Source organism: Aquila chrysaetos, chromosome 19 (genome assembly GCF_900496995.4).
Source record: "Aquila chrysaetos chrysaetos chromosome 19, bAquChr1.4, whole genome shotgun sequence".
In the NCBI taxonomy this organism is placed as follows: Eukaryota; Metazoa; Chordata; class Aves; order Accipitriformes; family Accipitridae; genus Aquila; species Aquila chrysaetos.
In genome coordinates, this window is record NC_044022.1 from 9,199,011 (window position 1) to 9,219,375 (window position 20,365).

General features: G+C 45.3%; 1 protein-coding gene across 1 annotated transcript in view; it reads left to right on the forward strand.

Moving 5' to 3' along the window:
• The first annotated feature begins 1,581 nt into the window (after positions 1-1,581).
• The window catches only part of ARHGAP20 (Rho GTPase activating protein 20), a 62,547-nt gene continuing 43,763 nt past the window's right edge, over positions 1,582-20,365 (forward strand). The window contains 2 exon segments of the mRNA XM_030042886.2: positions 1,582-1,762; positions 11,863-11,948. Coding sequence (XP_029898746.1) covers positions 1,664-1,762; positions 11,863-11,948 — 185 coding nt within the window. The 5' untranslated portion in view covers positions 1,582-1,663.

A 20,365-nucleotide genomic window follows, 5' to 3' on the forward strand; every position in this document is an offset into this window, starting at 1 on the left:
TGTCTATGGCTTTTTTTTTTATCGGTTAGGCATAGGGTAGGGAGGAAAAGTTAACAGTTGGATCCAGAAAACCCCAGTGCTTCTACCCAAGGAAGCAGAAGCACTCATACTGCATCCCAGGCTTTAATATTTCATCTTTCCTTTACTTACACTTACATGATTTCACTGACTGGCAGAAATGAGGGTGCAAGGAGAGGGCAGGCGCCCACATCAATCTCAACAAAGAGATCACTGAAGCACTATCACATGGACACGCTGGGCCTAAATAACCTATCCAGGTGGCTACAGAACACAGAACCAAATTCACCATTTATTGCTATTTCAGTTGTATAGGGCAAAAGCAGCTGCCACCAAGCTATGGAAGTGGCACATACATTTCTGCTTCCAGGAGGAGAACCAGCCTGGATTCTCCAGATGAAAAGTAACCTTGTTAAAGCTGGATCAATTCCCAATCCAGTTCATCACAGGGAGGTAAAAACTCTTCTCGCAGAAGGAAAGTGGTAGGTATGGAAAGCTGCACATGAGATGGCAGGATCTTTTTCTGCTTTTTTTGTGATCAACATGGGAGAAAATGCATTTAGAGCCTGTGACGGCTGGAAAGGCTGGAGATAAAAATATCCCTCCCAAAGTGTAGAAAGACAGGATTAGAAAGAACCTCCTGGGTGATCAGGAGTAGCCCCTTGCTATTGAAGACACCATATTTAATGAGGGTATACGGTAATATACAAACACAACAGCCATATCAAGCCACCACCGCTCACGGAGATGCTACGCCTTTTTGCTCCTGACTGGCGGGGCTCGCTCCACCACAACCTCCTCTTCTTACCATCAGTACGCTTTCTTCCCTTCTCCAGCCGAGATTTAGTTACGGCCTACTTACACCCATTTGCTCTTGAGCCAGCGTCATCCATGAGCTTAACTAGCGGTTCCTCCTCCTTCGTGTTCACGGCTTTATGGAGCACAGCGGCGTCCCCTCGGCCTCCCCTGGGCTGCCTCAGCAGGCCTGGAGCTTGCGCCGCCATGGCCGCCTCTCCCTCGCCCCAGGGACCCCTGCACCTGTACCCGCACCCAGCCCACTGCTTGCTCCTCACACGCGCGCCGTCCCTCAGGAGGGGCTCTGGAGAAGACCGCGTCTTGCCTCCACCCGCCTTCCGGAGGGAGGTTGCGGGGGAGGACAATCCCGGGGCAGTGCCAACACCCACCCCGCTCCCGGGACCCCGCACCAGCTCCCCCGCCGCGCCGGGACCCCGCGCCACCCTCCCGGGACCCGGCAGCTCTCCCCGCCGCCACCGCGGCCCCCCGCGTCCCCGCGGGTCCCGGCGCGCGCGGCCCCCGCCTCTGCAGAGCGCGCAGGCGCAGGGGGAGGGAGAGGGCGCGCGCCCCCTCCCCGGCACGAGAGCACTCCCCCCACCCTGCCCCGACTCCCGGCGGCGGCGCATGCGCGTCGCCTTCCTCCCCCGCCTGCTCCCATACCCCTTCTCCACAGAACGGGGCGCGAAGCTGCGGGGGGGGGGGCGTGGTCTCGCCAGGGGCGTGTCCCGCGGACGGGGGCGTGGCCCCGGGGGGCGTGGCGCGGCGCGGCGCTCCCTGTCCATGGTGCGGGCGGCGGCGGCGGCGGCGGCGCGGGTGTCCCCGCGGCGGGAGGGCGGCGGCGCGGGGCTGCATGGACGTGATGTCCCCGCAACAGGAGCACCTCGGGCCGGGCCGCTCGTCCTCGGTGAGCGGCGAGAGCAGGGTCTTCGCCGCCGCCGACAGCAAGAAGGTGAGGCCGACCCCGGGAGACCCCGGGAGAAAGCGCCCCTCGGCCCCCGCCCCCGTCCTGGAGCCCCCCCTTCCGCGGGTCAGCGCGTCCCCACCGGGCAAACCCCCGGCCCCGCCGCCCCGGGCCCTGCGCCGCCGCCAGGGCAGCGGGCTGGGCGGCACGCCGCCGTCGAGACCGGGGCCGGGGGGAGCTGCCGGGGGAGCTGGGGCTGGGGCTGTCCGCGGGAAGGGCTTGCTGCACCGGTGGTCCGGGGAGCGGGGGGCGCGGCGGTGCCCGGCCGGAGCGCAGGGGGCTCTGCCGGGTGGATAACCCCGGGGACCTAAGGGGGGTTGCCGCTCAGCTGTCCCGGGAGCGAAGGGAGGCTGCTGCCTGGCTCTCCGGGGTAGGTAAGGAGCGCTGCTGCATAGGCGTCCCGGGGAGCTAGGGAAGGGTTTGCTGGGTGGTGTTCGGTGGAGCCAAGGGGCTTTGCTGCAGGGATTTCCCGGCGAGCTGGGGAGGGGGGGGTTGCTGCGTGAATGTGCTGGGGAGGTAAGGGGGTTTGCTGCATGGATGTCCTGGGGAGACCTAAAGGGGGGCTGTGCTGCATGGATGTCCGGAGGTTTTGCCAGGTGGGTGTCAGAGAGAGCTGGGGGGAGGTTTGCAGAACGATTATCCGGGGGATCTAAGAGGGATCTGCTGCATGCGTGTCCGGGGGGAGAGAGGGAAGGGTTTGCTAGAGCCAAGGGGGTTTGCTGGCTGCTCTTGCACGTGCTTTGTACAAGAGAAACGTAAGAGCAGCTTCCCGAAGAAGCGCCTTACGCTCTCCAAGTATATCACAATTGATAGCAGAAGAGCGTCATCCCATCTTCAAAACTGGTTGTAAAATCTGTTTGAAGTCTTGAATTGCTTTTCAGCATCTGACACGATCAAGTGCAAAATGCTCACTTCTGCGTACAGCCAAGTACTTGTTTCTGCCTTACACTTTGCTGTAATGAACGAGCTGTAATAACCACATTCTTCCCACTGTGTAAAACAGGAACTCTTTTTTTCTCTTTGGTTTAGCAAGTGCTGTAGTGTTTTTCTACCCAAAGTAGAGCTGGTACCTTCCTGCCTTACCAATTTGGCCTCACAATGATATTTAAATCTATGCACGGCCTCGTCTTTGGAGGTGCACAATACTACTGACTGCCAAGCAGGCTAGAAGGATTAGAATGACTGGCCAGGTTACCGTGTCCTTTACTAAATCTGTCCACCTGGTGACATGAGTTTAGGATGCATGGTAGTAGAGGCTGAGCTTGTGTCCAGTCCTGCTGCTGAGCGGTGGTTGGGGCTTTGCTGGCCATGGCACAGTGGTGCGGAGAGGAGTCCCGGTCCCTCTCCTCCTGCCAAAGCGTCTCTTTGGGCTGGGGAGCAATGCTTTTCATTTCCATGGGCTGCGCCCATGTGTGCTGTGTCCCACCAAGGCACGTAGCGCTCCAACCTGACCGCAGCCCTGGGGACCTCTTCGCATGGCGGCAGCTGCTGCCAGTGGTGAAATGGTTGCCTGGAGAGTGTTTGGCCAAGATTTCTACCACGCTTTGCTGCAGTTAATACCTGATCGGTTTCTGAAGAGGCAGTGTGATACACCTACACAAAGTGGTGGAGTACCTTCTGCTGCCTAGCTGGACAAAGTGATGGAGTAGATACTCATCCTCTCCCAAGTACTGCGATCTAATTTGAGATGGCTAAACATGCGGCTTTGATTTTTCTTCTATCATTTCTTTAATTTTTGCCGAAGACAGAGTACCATGTACCTTCCAACCTGGCAGAGCCCTGATGCCAGGTACCCGCCTGAAATGAGAAAGGATGCTCAAGTACTGTGAAGATGAATATTTTTTTCTTACAGGTTCTACGTGATTCAGCATTCTGAGGACAAATATTAATGGTAGCACTTGTGTTTCCTATTCCTGCTCCAAAGAGCCCGCAGTCGAAGGAACACAGACCTTGTTTTTGCCAGCACTGACAAGGGAGCGGGGATATTACTTTTTACGGATCTTGGCAGCCCTTTTGGAATTCCTCAGCGTGGAAGCACATGCGGCAGGGGTACAGATGGAAATCCTCCTGCGGAGAAGCAGCTTGAGACCCTGGCTGGGCCATGCAACATATGGCAGCTTTGCACACCACGCACAGCCAACACAGGCAGCCACCAACATCCAGCCAACCTCTCAGCTGCTTGTCCACGGTCGTGGTGCTCCCTTGAGACTACTAGCACACTGTCTCTTTGTGCCTATCTGGGGAAGAAGATTCCTGCCTTTATGCGTGTGCAGCAGTGGGGTTGTCCTAATTTTGCCTGAAGCTGGATGTCAGTGACAGTTTGAATATTTTGTTACTACTTGGGTCCTGTGGACTCTATTCCGTCTTCCACTCAGTGCCAAAGCATCGTATTTTTTTTACAATACAGAAAGTCTTTCTTACTACCGGGGAAATTACACTGCTTCTATTGGTTACATACAGTTAAATGGAAGAATGTGTTGGCAAGAGATCAGTTTTGATACTGGTGACACAGCATGTCAAGTTGAACAATTTTGTTGAAAATATGTATTTAATATCAACTATTTTACTTTCTGGCACAAATAGCCCCAAATGCTAAGTAACCACTGAACCTTTCTTCCTTTTTATTATCGTGACTATACCTTTCTCAAATTAAATTAATTTAGCTGAGTTTTGCTACATTGTTCTGTGGTTGTCTGAACTCCTACTTCATCTTCTGCTTGGCTGAAGGATCACATGCTTGATCATATCATAGGACCAAGAGACAGAAATTGTCTAGGACTTTTTTTCATGTATTTCGTGTGACCATTTAAGCCATTTTCCTGGAAACATTTAATTTTCTTGACATGCAAAGTGGTTTGAACTGCTAACCTACCTCACAGACACTGGGAGGTTCTCCCTGTTAAATGCTTAGAAGGCATTCAAAACACCCTGATAAAAGGTGACACTGAAGTGCAGTGTTTAGTTAATGCTTTTGGAAAATTCTGGACCAGATTCCCTCCTTTGCTGGACTTAACTGGAGTCACTGGACTATGTGTGGCTGACCTACAGAGAAGTTTTGTACTGACTGTTTAGTTTAGTAACCAATACCAGTAAATTGATGCAACTCTGAAGTGGATTGAAGTAACATGAGTAAGAGTGATTATACTGATAGAGCTTATTTCTACAAATTTATCAAAACAAACTATGCAGCAGAGACATCTTTTATGCCAGTGTAACTGTGTCAGCAGTAGCAGCTGCAGTCATTTAGCCGTATTTATAAGTTCCTGGTGTTTTACTTCTCTCTTCTTAGAGGGGTTAGATTCCAACCAACCCTGAGTATTTTACATAAGACAATATTTGGTAACACAAGGAGTCACTCTTAGGATTTTTTGCTGCCTCCTTGAAGATTTCAAGTAACTACTTATCATGTTTTGGAGGCTCAGCAATTTTTAATATTTACTCATACGACGTGTGCAGAAAATTAACCATTTTGCACCCTAAGCAAAACAGTATTTATGGTTTGAGACTTGAAATATGGTATCACATTACCATAAAAATGTGTTTCTTTGTGATTCTGATCACAAGTACAGCAACAGTTTACTGGATAAAATTCAAGCAAATTAACAGCATTGGAAGAGTAAAGGTAGTCATACATAATCTTCATCCCTTTACTTGTCTGACTCTGCAAAGATGGATCAAGTATGTATTTGCCATTAAATTTGATGATAACTTGATCTCATACCCTTATATATAAGTTTTTTTAACTTAAAGCTCCTTAAGCAGAGATTTCTTCTTCCTGCAAGTCTCTGTCCTGTTTACTATGATCCTAGCTGAGGATCTGGTGAGTTGCTTCCATAATCACACCTGGTAGTGCTGGGAATCTCGGCTGTCCAGGAACACTCTGGCATTGTTTAGTGAAGTGATGGACAATTCCTGTCATCCCACAGACATATGCTGTAGCAGTTTTTTCTCTGATGAAGACTGAAAAAGCCCCTATTTTAATGAAGTCATCTGCATAGTTGGTCCTTAGGTTGAAATCACCTTGGCAGGCTGTGCTGGCTTACAATAACTTGCTGTTGTGATGTGCCTCCTGATGCTGCTTTAATTATGAACTAGCATTAGCAATCCTTCCTCTGTCTGTCCATGAGAAAAACTGAAAATTATGCATAAAACAATGTGTTCTAGTTCTTGAGTTTCCTAGTCTTGGTTTGGGTTTTTTGGTCCCTCATGGTGGCAGTAGGAAAGAAAGGGAGTTGGCAGGTCACGTGGAATCTAATACCCAAGAACTGCCTATATCAAATTATTGTTTGTTTACTTAATGCTGCTTGTAGTATCCATGTGGAGTGGGGGGAATCTCCTCTCTCTGTCATCTGTAAACTGCTCCTGAGAAAGCCTTGCTGTACAGAAACTGGGGCAGAATCATGTCCATGTGTTAACCTTCCTGCTTTGTGTCAGGCTTGAAAGGAAACTTTGGGCTTCATCAAAACCACCACAACTAGAGTTGCTGGTCTGAGCACTGTGGGTGCAGTGCAGCTGGCAGTAGGACCCATAAGCTAAATATTTGGCGCTCCTCTCCTCCACATTTTTAGTAATCTTCCACACCTCCAGCTTTTGACGTAGATGGGTAAGATCTTTTGAACACATCCATATCGGTGTTTCCAAAGATTCGTATCCTTTGGGAGGTAGTTGGTAGAACATCTTTTGCTCCTGGTTTCTTTCATCCATTTTTCTTTCTACTCTGAGATGGCCTTTAGTCTCTGTCTTTGCTCTGTGCTCTAGCAGCTGCTGCTCCATGATGATGTGGTTTTGCTTCCACTGTGTTGATAGCTCTTTCCTCTTGTGCCCCTGCAATTGTTTTCTCCTCGGGTATCCATCCAAAAATGGCTTTCTTTTTAGGAAAGTCCTTGTAAGTAAAAGTATTCTGCCAGCATAAACAAAAGCACATAGTTTTGTCACCTGCTCTGCCTTTATGGTAAATGGGCTCTCCGTGGGACCTAGACATCTCTGCTGCCTGAGCCAGCAGTTCAAATGCAGTCATCTTCTCACCCTGTTTATAAGGGCTCAGGAATGTTATAGGTCAGTATAGGGCCATTTCTTGCTCTACCAAAGTATAAGAGATTTTTGTTATTTCTGGTATTTTTAGACAACCATACACTGTAAGTCTAACAAATACTGGGTTATAGCATGTAGGAAAAAATGATTTATTGCCTCTCCTAAGTAGCCTGGTGATACAGGGGAAAGAGTGATGCCCAATGGTCCTGGAAAATTAACTGCTAGGTGCTGAGGATTGTTTGGATTTTTTGATTGTCAGGCAGTTAGTTGAACTTTGCCTTACAGTTTTTGGTAAAGATTTGTGCTCTGTTCTTTGGTTCATGTCTGGCTAAACCAGAAATGGTGTGCTACTGGTGGATTTTGTTGCTCAGACAACAAGAACAGAGTCTGCATGGCTGAAATCCCTCATGGTTATTAACTTAGATACCTTTAAAGAGTAGGCTTTGTTAAAATCAGACTTCCTTTTATCAGAAAAATAAAGCAGTGAGAGGGAGAGCTTAGCCACTTGAGTGCAATCCTCAGCTCAAGGTATTGGCACATCTGAGTGTTGTCCCTGTCACCCAGTTAAATGACCCTGGCAGATGCCCCAGCCTTGACCCACTTCTCGAGCCGCCTGTAAATCAGGAGCCTGAAATCCTTTCATCTCTGGGGAGGCTTTTACAAGGGTGTCTGCACATTGCTGAGGAGGCATTTCTGCTGCGTTCACCTGTCAGTCAGGAACTGAATACATTTTTCCACTATTTTGTGTGTGAATCTCTTAAATAGACATTGGGTAATATCATTTTCTCATCCTAAGCTCAAACCACTCTCTGAGAAGACAATTGTTCCTTATGTTACTGAGCTCACAAATTTGTCTGTTCCCTGTCCTTTGCTCAGATAGCAAGGAGAGGATTGAGCTGATTAACTCAATTTTCTTGGTCACCTTAGTTTTCTTTTAGTCAGTGGAGGAAAACTTCTAGCACTTTTAGGACAAGATGAACTCTGCGCTAAATGTGTCCTTTTCTTTCTGTTGACTATAAAAGGAGCACAGGGCAAACAGCTCAGGTGTGCAAGTCAGAGGCTGGGTGAGAGGAATCCTCCTGCACGTCTCTGACCATCGTTGTTGGTCAGGCACCATAACCTGGCAGCGTGGGGAGCGTGCTCCTGGGGAACCACAGCACACAGCCCCTGCATTAGCCCACCTGCTCTGACCTCCTGCACCTTTGCTGTAGATGCAGCAGGGTATCTGCTTGTTGCATAGATTTTCACTTCTCTAGATACTTGTAAAATATTATAAACACTGTGTATCTGTTACTTGAAGTTTTTGTGATCACAAAAGAAATAGTAAGTACCATGAATTTCTTCACACTTTCTTTATTTAATTCATGCTCTGCCATTCTCTTTATAAGCTTAATATAGTTAAGTGATATACACAAAGTACAAGAGAGTGCTTTATCTTCAGTTCCAATTTTTTTGAAGACATCGTCCAGATGCTTTGTATGTTACCTTTTTCACAGAATGGGAATGAATATCGTAACTCAGCAATATATTAATTTACATAAATTCCCTATAATACCATTATCCACTTCAACTGCAAGGCAAAATTAGTTGAATATTAGCAGTCAGGAATAGATTTTTCCTCCAGCTGATGACTTGTGAGATGCTTGTGAAAGTTCTACTGTAAGCCTGCAATCCATAGGGGTTCTTATTCCTGAGGGGAGACAGCACATTTTCAGTGATGGTTTGCAAGGTTACTGTCCTCAGCACGGTGGGCTGAACTGCTCATGAACCACCTACCATCACAGTTTACAAAACAGTGTTTCAGAGTGTAGGTCTGATCTTTATCTGGTGTAAATTAATTCTTTTGAAATCTATAACCTTATGTCTGTTTATGCCAGATGAGGAGCTGGCCAAATACTACCACCACTCCAACAACTGAAAAAGCAAACCTTTTTGTTTCTGTTAAAAAAGCAGTCAAGACAACCACCACCAGAAATGCAGAAAGTATGAAGTTCAACCTGAATCAGAGGGGAGGGGAGTGGGAACTCAAGCTTTTGAACATGAGGAAGGCAAAAATAATTCTAGTTTGTCCTGACTGATACAAGATTATCATCTTTGCATCTGGCACACTGTAAACATTCATTATAGATACTGATTTTATGATACATTTCACATGGGTGTGACTCAGCCAGCAAGTATGAGGATTTCTCTCTGTGTTGACCTTTCTAATATTTACATGAAAAAATGGGAGGTTATGATGTGGGACACATGTTGAGAAATGCTTCTCTGTGTCCCACGCTTAGATAATTGGTCATTGCATCTCCTTTTGCTCCCAAACATCTGCTCTCACTACAGCTGTCCAGGATGTGTCTTCTCCTCTCCGCATTGCCAGGGTGACATCTTTGCACATGTCAACGCAGTGAAACTGAGAAGAGCAGGCATCTGGGTCCAGCTTAGCCAAAAATTAATTTGTCCTCTTCCTTCTCAAAGTAAATTAATTCAAGTTACCATGATGGTCACTTATTTTCTCTTCCCAAACTCTGTACATAGCAAAATAAAAACAAAAAAACCCTTTCTGTTTGTAGTCAATGTCTCTGTGTAATGTTTTTATTTGCATACAGCTGACCTGACTCACTTCACATTTGCTGTGAAAAATTTCCTCTTCCAAATCTCATCAGTGATCTTTTTATGTTTTAAGGCTCTTTTTTGTAAGCTTTGCTTAATAGCTTAGGTCTGTGTTAAGAGGCTGCCTGGTGAGGCTGTGGAATCTCATCCTGGGAGATAACATAGACCTGGACTGGAGGCAGTCTGGAGCAGCCTGCTCTCAGCAGGTCCAGAGAGGCTGGACCACAGACCTCCTGGATCCCCTCCAACCTGAATTATTCTGTGACTCTGCCAGTCATTTGAGCTCTTATTAAACTTGCTGTAGTCCTAATCTTTACCTTGGTCCTCAGATACTTAAATCAAGACTGGAATCTCACTGCCACAGGCTCTATTCAGTGCTGCTAAACCAAGCATGAAAAAAATTGCCATAATTGAGAGAGATTTTAAAATGCAGCATTTTTTTCAGTGGCTTCCTTTTCAGACCTGAGAAGCCAAAGCATTTTAAGATCTCTTTGAAAACATAACCAAACCTTCACTGCATTCGCAGGAGCTGAGATGCTCTAGTTTTAACCACCCCTTGAAAGCCACCTGCCCAATAATCAGACTTGCAGTAAATTTCCAATTGGGAGTTGAAGCTTTATATCCTACAAAAAATGCTGGCTGGGGGAAGTCTGTGGCTTGTCTTCTGTAGGATGTTAGGCTGGATTGTTACACAGATCTCTTTTTGCCTTCATATTTGTAGATATGCTACTTTTTAAAATGCTAATGGCTTCTCAGATTTGCTACCAGTAAGACAAACTGATTTAATTCACTAGAAAAATGTAGCAAAGTATTTTCTTTCTTTTTTGCTCAAAGCTAGCAAAAATGGGCATCTATGTTGTTAGTAATCTGTTAAGTTATTATCCAGTTATTTTCTGATTGGATAGAAGACAGCTAAACATTCCCAGGCTTAATTTATCAGTCTTGAGAAGGTTATTTTTTGATGAAAGAAAGAGGGAGGAGGGGATGATTTTTAAAGGTGAATTGAAATTACACAGTTGAATTTATAACAATTGCTACACAATAGCTGTAACTGAGTATCTGACAAAACAGACAAGCGTGCTTTACATGAATAAAGGGGGAACCAAAACAATGACATGATAACAAATGCACTGCAATGAGTAGAAGAAATGCACTTGTTAAAAGCAAGTAAAGCACGTAGCACTGTAGAGTTTCATTTCTCTGAGGGGAGCACGCTGTGCACCTGCCCAAACAAAATGTGTGCCGCATTGAGCACATACACTGGCAGAAGAATCAGTTGTTTCCTAACATACCCGTTCCTGGTAGTCAGTGGTTATTTTTAGTATAAAGGAAGAAAGTCTTGCTTTGCAATTAGCTGAGAACAGAGACTTCATGACTGTCAAAGGTTCACCTGTTTGTGGGCTCTCAGTGGTTACCAAGCTGGTGTAAGGGACCGCTCTAGCATTGCATACTGTCCTGTCAGGGTCTCAGGAGGAGTTCAACCCTGGTCCTTTTGTTCACCAGTTTATTCTGAAAAAATATTTGAGCTAAATAAGGTAACAACCACCCCTCTGGTAGAGTGTCAGTGAGAGGAGAGGTCATGCACCTTGGCAGCAGGCTGTACAACCGGTTCTAGAGAACAGCTCCAGAGTTAGGGTCAGGACTCCTTTGTCCTGCTTCTGGCTGCAAGAGGGAAAGGATACAGTGGTGAATACCTTTGTGTTCAGGGAAATGTGTATTTTTATTGTAGTATTCAACTTCACTGAATGGGAATCCATGCTCCCTTGATAGCCACTGACATTTTCATCTCTTCCCTATGCTTTGTCTTTTTTTTCCTGCTACCTTCTCTGAGCATCTCCTTTTTCCTGTTCCCTTCCTAGTTCTGTGCTAAGAACTGCCCTGCCTCTCACTTTCCTATTTTGTCCCATACATAATCAGGAATGAAAAAAATGTCATTATTGACTACTAAGAGACAAGACGTAATGCTCCAGCTAGATTAGTAGGGAAGGAAAATGCCCTCATCTCTAAAGATTTGGAAGAAAAAGGTAGCCCAATGTAGCACATAAGGTTAGGTGGGTAGAATCCAAACCTTGATTTATGGTAAATGTCAGACCTGTCACAGAAATGTATGAAGCATTTGAAATTTGAGCCACCATCTGGATATTTGATAAAGGGACAAAAAGTGGTTGAGAACAAGCTCTGGGTGTTTATTTCATGTGTGCAGTGTACCTCAGGTATCTGTATATAGACACTAATTATCAGCTTTTCTTTATCACTGGCTTTCTGGTCACGCTCCTGTTTTTCTCAATATGTGGTATTTTACAAACATTTTCCCCCTCCAAGGTTGCTGATGGCAATAACTCAACCTTTTTCCCATGGTCTGAAATAGGAGTCTGGCTGCGGCAAGTCTGTATGCATGCAGTTATTGTTCCCAATCTCACCTATGATTTCATTTTGTTTCTCTTTCCAATCAGAAAATGAAGAGTTTGGCCCAAAGACGCCAGTCTGCACCATCTTTGATCTTTGTCAAAGCACTTAACAGATCTAGATCAGTCTCAAGGTGAGTCAGTGAGTTTTTCTGGCTGTAGTGTTTTCCAGTTTCTCAGCCCAAAACTTGAAATGTTTTTGAGCTATTGTCTGCACCAGGTTGTTGAACACAATCCAGGCTGCTCAGTAGCTGCACAACTATAAAGCCTGCTGAAAGATGTGATAGACCCAGCCCAGACGCCGGCTGATCTAGAGGGAGTTTCTGCAGTGCTGGCACACTAAGCTGTTTATATGCAATTGGGCAAGCAGAGCGGCTCCGCAAGTTGCAACCAGGCATGCAACATTTGGGCTGCTCAGTATGATCGCCTGCTGGGGAGATGGCATGGGCAGAAGAAGATGACTGTTTCCTACTTTCTGCCTGGTACGCTTATGCAGTGCCAGGCATAACTCAGGCGTGCTTACTGTGGGATTGTACAATTTAATTTGAGCTAAGTTTCTGTCATGGCCTGCTGCATGGTACAGGCTCTCCATGGCTCTGGAAGCACCTGCTGGTTTAGGACAATGCTGTGTGCCAGGATCTGGTGGTCACAGCCTTCTCCTGTCCAGCATTAGCACTTGTGGGCCTGAGCATGTGGGGGTGTGTGGGTGTGAAGCATTCAGCATTCTTTGTCTTCATCTTCTGCCAGGATCAGCCATTCCTCCTCCTTCCCTACGCCAACATAGAGCTACCACAGAAATGGGAGTTTCTGTGGAGCTAGTCCCCTGTCCAGCCCCAGCCCTGACCTGCCATTTGAACCACTCTGCATACATAACTTTTGTCTTCCTGCACTACAGTTCATTAGACTTTAAACTTACAAAACATAAGTGTTTATTAAGAAGGGAACCATCTGGTAGGCTGTTAGTGCTTCCAGCTGTGTAGAGCTCTTTATGAAGAAACATTATTAAGGGAAATTAAAATATGGCTTTGTAAGGAGTATTTTTTCCTACTCTGTGCTGTGTTAAGTAATCAGTATGCAAGCTTGGAAAGTTTTTTGTATTTGGTCTAATACCTGGTTTCATATTTGTCATTGTGTAGAATTCTACAGTATTTCAGAAACCTGTGAAAGTATTCTGTGAAAACATCAGAGTTGCAACATAGGAAAGGAAAATGACTTGAAACTACTTGCAGGTCTTTTTGCTGGCTATGACATAAAAGAGGAAACTTAGAAATGAATTCCTAAAGGCGTTTGCACCTTTTTGTGTAGTCTAGTGGCCTGAGCCTAGGACTGAGAGCCAGCAACATGTGTTCTGGCTCTGTCTGTAAAATTTCTTCTGTGGCCATGACTTTGTTTCCAGGTCTTTCAAACAAGATGAATGGGTATTTTGTAGCCCCTTCATGAGAATACTGGATTTGTTTAGATTGTCTGTACTACAATATTTATTCTTCATTTACTATTATTTCTTCCTTTTATTTGTAGCTATGTTCATAATTGTGATACCACCTTTTGGGAATAGATGACATGTTCATAACTGAGGTTGTGAAATTAGAGATGGACTATGGCTATGGGGAGTAGCAATACCTGGAGAGTACAGGGGACAAGAGATGGGATCTCTCAGCCCTTGGACTTTAGGGTTTCCTGCAGTTTATACACTTATGTCTCCATAATGTCTTCCCTTCAAGCTGTCTTAAGACTTGCTCCTCAATATTAAGAGAATTAACTATATTCGATGCTTATATTTCAATTGCTCCTCAATATTAAGAGAATTAACTATATTTGATGCTTATATTTCAATCTTCTGTCATTTGCCTGCTGGGGTTCAGACATGAACATTTTTCTTCACTTTTATTTTTTTGTCTGTTTTATTGCCTGCTCCGTAAGTATCAGAAATTGGACATAGATGGAGAGACACTGAGTGGGATAATACTCAGCATGTCCATTTTCACCTAAGAATTTTACGCTTTCTTAAGTATAAATGTCTTGCGTCTATATCCCATATGAGAATTATTTCCAGATCTGGTGTGTGGAAGGATTTTCTTGTAAGGCTAGTTGGCAGAAACTTTGTGGTGGACAGGGCTGAAGAGAGGAAAATGTTTCCTTGTTCTGCAGTAAGGGCAATGCTTTGCCTACCTGACAGACCCTGCAGCTTTCACAACTGATGGATGCTGCCTCAGTCATGTCTGTCCTCTGCCTGTGGCATGCAACAATTTAGCTGCTTCTGTTGTTTTGAACTGCAGTCTGTGGCCATACTGAGAGGTATCAGGTGAAGTCTGAGGACCCCGGAGCCAGAGCAGGGGATTCTGTAGCTTCAAAGTCTGTCAGTTAGAGCGTAACACTTTGGATGGTGTTTATTATTGTTCACAGGAGCAGTAATTCTCACCTGTGCCTAACTTCCTTGTTTGGCTGTGCAAAACACATTCCTCTTCATCACCAAACTGATGGATAAGTTTGAACTTTCCACTCAGTTTGTTGTGTAAATGCTTAACTCTTGTGAAGTGCTTTGTCTTAAGGCGAGCTGAAGAGCAACAAAATGACTTCTCATGTTTTCTAATCTCCTCCAAATGTTTTATCTCAGACCTGTCTCAGCTCTTAGTTCCCCTTCTTCTAGACACAGCTAGCCTGCAAAATCCCTTATTCTCCTCTGGCAGTGAACCTTAATACTGGGACTCCATAACACTTACTTGTTAATGGTTGATTAATGACTTGTAGATAATAAAGCTCCTATCTGAAGTTAGCAAACATCTGTGCAGGATTTATATGAATCCTCTCACCTCAGCAGCTGGCTCACCTCAATATTTGTTGAAATTAATGAACAAGTGCAAAAGTTCAAAAGGGCAGGAAATACTTAGAAGCACAAGTCAGTTTGTATTTTTATACCACTTTATATGTCAGGTGTCCTTGTTTTATATACAGGGCACTTTCATAAAATGTGGTGGCACCCACTTTGGACAGACTTACTTTGGGGCATTTTAATGTTCATTAATGGTATTTATTCAAAGAAACCATTGTGACGTCTGGACATGGCTATTTAGCATTCAGAGGATTAAGGTTTTTAACGGTAGTGGTGTAGCTGTGATGGCATGAGGATGTAAGTGACGCAAGATGATCTAGATGGAAAAAGCAGATGCTTGCTTGTGCTGTTGTCCTCTTCTTCCGTCCTGAAAGAGAAGCAAATCTGAAAGTCTTGTGTGCTTAAAAGCTTGTCTTCTTTTTCTCCAGCTGTATCATTTGGTTTAATGAACGTTAAGCCTTCCTTGCAAATCTTGCCTTACCATGTCAGTCATATAAAAGGAGTTAAAAAATACTTGGCCTACAGAAGAATTCTGGGATGGCTGTATGGCACAGTGGTGCACAGATGTGCAACCACGCTGTAATCCCTGCCTCACTTGACTGTAACTGCAAGCAGCAGAAAACATGGTAAATAGTACAGATATTATAGTGGAATTTGGGCCCTTACTTCCAAGAGATAAAAATATGCAGGCTATTCATTGCTTCCTGTTCTTGCTTCTCTTCCTTTTTTCTGTACAGTTACTCTTTCTTCACAAAATAGTGATGAATAAGCATGTAAGGACTGTTTCACATCATCCGATGTCCTCTTTGGAAGCACTTTGAGCAAAGTTATTTTACAAATATATTGGAAAAGTAAGCTTTTGATATTTTTCTTGGCTGATACTCAGATGCAGGAAAAATAAGTTTGATTGTTAACTCCATTAATGTGTATGAAATCAGCAAAGGATTCGGCTTAGTTATATTTGGCCCTGGACCTGTTCTGCAGTTGTAATTTTTCTCTTACTTTTTTCTTGGTGTCCTTTAATGAAAACTGCACAACTTACTTAATGATATACTTCAGTGCAACACAAATTATGGGCTTGAAACAGAAATGTCTGAGGCCTGCATTTAAGCATCAGGTCTCGTCATCTCAAAATAATTGATATAGAATAACAAAGACTTGTTTCGAGCCAAATTTTCAGCCTTTGTTCTGCTGTCCCTCAAAACAATTTTCACATGTGACAAAGCCCAAGCTACCACGTTTCTGCTCTGCGTTGGCGGACTTCTGCTCGCATCTCGGGTATTTCACAGGGAGAGCCAAATTCTGTGCTGCAGTCACTGACAGCTTCCCCTTTCCTAATACACGCCTCACCAGATCTTTGGAAGTGATATTTTTACATGCTGAAACTTATTAATATAATTTCACAGATTCTGAGTCTGCATGACCATTTATAGATACATGTATCTACATGCTAAAGGTGTTAAAATATCAGTAATGAAACTACTCTTTATTACAGCATGAAGCATGTTTATAATGTTATTTTGGTGTGAACTAGAAGCAGGGGCTGTTTTAAAAAAAATTAAGCATAATTTTTAAAAGGTTTTATGAACAAATCTTTAAAGAACCTGAAAAGGAAGTACCTAAAAAGTCACCCCCACCCAGTTTTATTATGTCGCTTTTGTGGTTGAAGAATTTAAAGGTAAGAACTGAGGATTTTACAGGTTTCCAGGGTGTTTTTTCCCCTTCTGTATGTGGAAGCAGTGTTGTGCCGTTCACGGAGAGGCTGCTCTTTCTTCTCCCAACGCACAGTAAGTGATTCTGGCATGTTATCTTCTAGGGGTCCCATGCCAAATGCTAAATATCCCAGATAACGAAGATCATATGTGTAATCTAGTAATACATTCCACTTGGCGCTAGTCAAATACAGAGTGTTCCCAAAGCCTTGGACATTGTGTTTTCAGGGTTTTAGTCAGAAGACATGTGGATGATCCAAGCTATGTGACTAGATGAAGACAAAAATAGAGTCTTCTAATAAATGTAAATTGCCAGAAGGCCTTAACTGTCTCTTTTTCACAGGGAAGATGAGTATTTGATGTTTCAGGCAAATCCAGTTGCGGGGAGGAAGGGAATAAAAGTTCATTGCAAGTAACTAACTTGTTAAATAGGTATTTCAGTTGTAATGATTTTGCTCATTCTTCACTTGTTTCCATGGTAGCAAATAATTTCGCCTAGCAAATTAACCTCCATGAGGCATGTTTGGTTGATGCGGCTCAGCACCTCGGCACGGTACAGGGGGCATCGAGAGGCAGCGCCTGCCACCCCGTCACACCCCACAGCCATTTTATTTACTGGCTGTCACAGGACAAGGCCTTTATGGGCCTGTACGCCCCAAGCAGCCACTGTCCCCTCAGCCGTCATGGCGGAGGCAGGTGTTGCTCTCACGCAGCCCCCCGGGCACCGTGACGGCATTTGTCTGAGTGTGCAGCGGGGATGGCACCCGCCCGGCTGAGGCCACCCCGCTGCTGGGGCACCTGTCCCCATCGGTCACCACAGCAAAACCTGTCAGGCAGAGGAGCGGGACCCTTGGCCGGGGCTGCCACAGCCTGGCTGATCGATGGTGCCATTGCTGGTGGCATGTGGGGCATGGCCTAGGGCCACCCCGCCGCAGGGCACAGCCCTGGGATGGTGTGAGACAGATGACGCCTCATGGCTAAATCTGAGGGGCTTTGAGAGACAAAGGCCGCCATATTGCGTGCGTGCCCATTTCTGTGTGTGCCTCACACGTATGATCAGTGTGGGGTTTTGTCTTCAAAGCAGTTACGCACCACCAGTGGTGGTGGCGTGGGGAGAGATGGGCTCAAAACCAGGACGGGAGGTAGCATGGCCAGATACTGTCCCAGCCTCCTTCCATCTCAAACGCAGGTGTCGCAGTTTGGGTGGGAGGGGGTTCCCTTGGAGGCTGCAAAAGGGAGGTGAGGGGAGAGGATAATGGGGTGACGAGTCCCTCTGAAACTGGCGCCGTGGGCGGTAGGAGAAGGTTTACAGTGTTTGAGGCAGAAGTGGCTGTCGGGCAAGCCAAGGCCCTGCCTGGGGGTTGCTCCCTGGTGTGGCCCTCACCCGCCGCCCCGTGGTTTGTGAGAGGCCCACTCGGGTGGTGGGGGGACGGGTGGCTAACTGTAGGCATGCACCTCCACAACTGAAACAACATCTCGAAACCTTCCCCTGTGCTCTCGGCCACCCAAATGGCGTGGTCACAAGAGAGGAGGGCTCTTAAACGCCTTCATTCACCCTTGGGAAAAGGCATGCCGTGGAAGGGAGCCCTTGCAAGGCAGTCTTTCTGAAGCCGCAGGGCTCGTGGTTTTTTGGGAAGCACAGGGGCTGTCGCTATTGTGAGAGTGGTTCCCCCGGGTGAAAATCAAAGTGGCAGCACCCCAGGGGCAGCCCAGTGTCCTCATCTTACAGTCCTTTGAGAGACTCCGATATACTCAAGAATACAGAAGAGCCGTTTTATGAAAGAAAGGAAGAAAAAGGGCAAAATCTCACAAAATAGAGTTTCCCAATGTGAGGGACTAAGTACAGGCACCGCTCATTTTATCTTGACTCGTGATATTTCATAGCTTTTTCCGTAAAACTCCAGCTCCAGGAGTCATGTGGTTATAAAAAGCACAGTTTCATTAGAAATCAAGTTTCTAGTCATCGAGATGGAGGGTAAATCCTGTTCTAAGGATTCAGTCAACAAAGCAAATGAAAAGTTCTTTGCTTCTGGGTTTAGTTTTTAGATTTAATTCAGCCTTGAAACTTCTGATCAGGATTTTTTCTGAGATTTTCCATTTCATGAAAAGTTTTAATGTTTTAACATTTTATGTTTAATCTGAATGGCCAGAAATCTCTGTATGAGAATTTGCCCAGATTTCACCCCTCAGTATGTCATGTTTCCCTATGTAACGTAAGGATACATGAATCTGTAGAAAAATAGTGATTTTTTTTTTAAAAAGAAACCACTATCTTTATCAAATTGCTATTCCTTTTTAATGGAATTGCACATAATTAAAATAACTTGTGATGATATTGTACAAGTTGTCATTTTTATAGTATTTCTAATTCATGCTTGATTTAAGCTAATTATGACACTGGAGTATTGTTTCCTTAAACCATGTGCTTGAACGCAGAAGTTATTTTTATGTAGTAATAGCTGGGGATAAAATTTTATTAACTGTTAACAAGGAACAAAGTGAACTTTCTGAGGCCTCAAATGGCCTTTTAACTCAGAGATTGGCATTCCTGTCCCCCTGCTGTGTTTTTTCTGTTTTGTTTTGTGTGTGAGCGTGTGTGTATGTGTGCATATGTTTGTTTTTGATAAAACCCATCAGTTCTTCATTTATGACATACAAACTGGCTTATAGCGATGTTTGTACATCTGGAGATTGAAATGAACTGCGGCTCTCAGAGATATGCTGCCTTTTTTATTAAAAGAAAAGAACTAGAGGTAACAAGAAGGAAGGCTTGGAAGCAGGGTTTTGGAGGGATTGGAGTTTAAATGAGGGATTAATTTTACAATAAATGACTAATAGTTTAACACCAGTGCTTTAAGCCGATTCCCCTTTGGATAGAGTTGTGACAGTTTTAAGATGAAGACAGTGAGGGGCACTGCTCATCGGGATGAGCGCAGGGCTCTGCTTGTCCAGATGTCTCACTGTCCACATGTGCTTTTGGCTGCAGCCCATTTTGGGGGCTTTTTGGATTAGGCCTTGAGGTCTGGCAGAATGCAGCTGTTGACCAGCCATTGTATATCCCTGATTTTAGACAATAAAATCTCTGCCAAATGACAGTCTGGCCAAGCAGTTTGGGCAGCGGCATACCTGAGGAAATCACAGACCAACTCGCTCAGACTGCGTTGCGGTCATTTATCTTGTGTAAACAAGCAGAAAGCCTCTAATGATGTGCAGGCTGATGTGCAGCCGCTGGTGCTCTCACCTCTGGCAAGGGCCAGCATTAAATACGCATTGAACTCTCCTCCTGGCTGACATGGCATTGCTTTGCCTGGTCCAGTTGCTTCCTCATGGTGCGCAAAACTGGTGGTGAGGAGTTTTTATTCACATCATGGGAGTAACAGTCTGTCTTTAGATTTCTTCTGTGCCCATGTCTTAAGTGTTTGAGTACTGGGGTCTAGATCCAATAAAGGATAATAAGCCTCAAGGGCAAGACATGGGAATAATTTCAGTACCTGAATCTAAAACCATGACTTAAAAAACATCACCTCTGGCTTTCTGACCTCTCAAGTGCCTCTGTTCTTTAGGCACTCTCCTGACCAGAGAGCTCCCCCAACACCTGGAGTTGTGCTTTTGCACACCCCAGCACAGCATGACTGTTGGCAGCACTGAACAGGTCTGTGTCAAAGAACTAAACACTGCTTCGTGAAAGGCTCCTGAGAAGCTCCATCCACTAGTCTGCAGACCCTATTTAACCTACCTGTGCAAGAGCAAGGCCCTCACAAAAACATTTGCAAATGTCGCTCGCTTTTAAACCTCTGTCTGAGTCCACTTTTCTGGAGTGTTTTTTAATGATTGTTTAGGGCAGTGGTGTCCAAACATGCAATATCAGGGCTGAGGTAGGAAGGAGTCTGGCTCGTTGGGTATTTTGGCAGGGATAGGCCACGGTCTGTGTTGCAACCAAGGTTTGTGCCATCTAGCAAGCTTAGTGGAAGCTATGGTGGGTGTTTCTAGCCTGTTCCTTAGGCAGGTC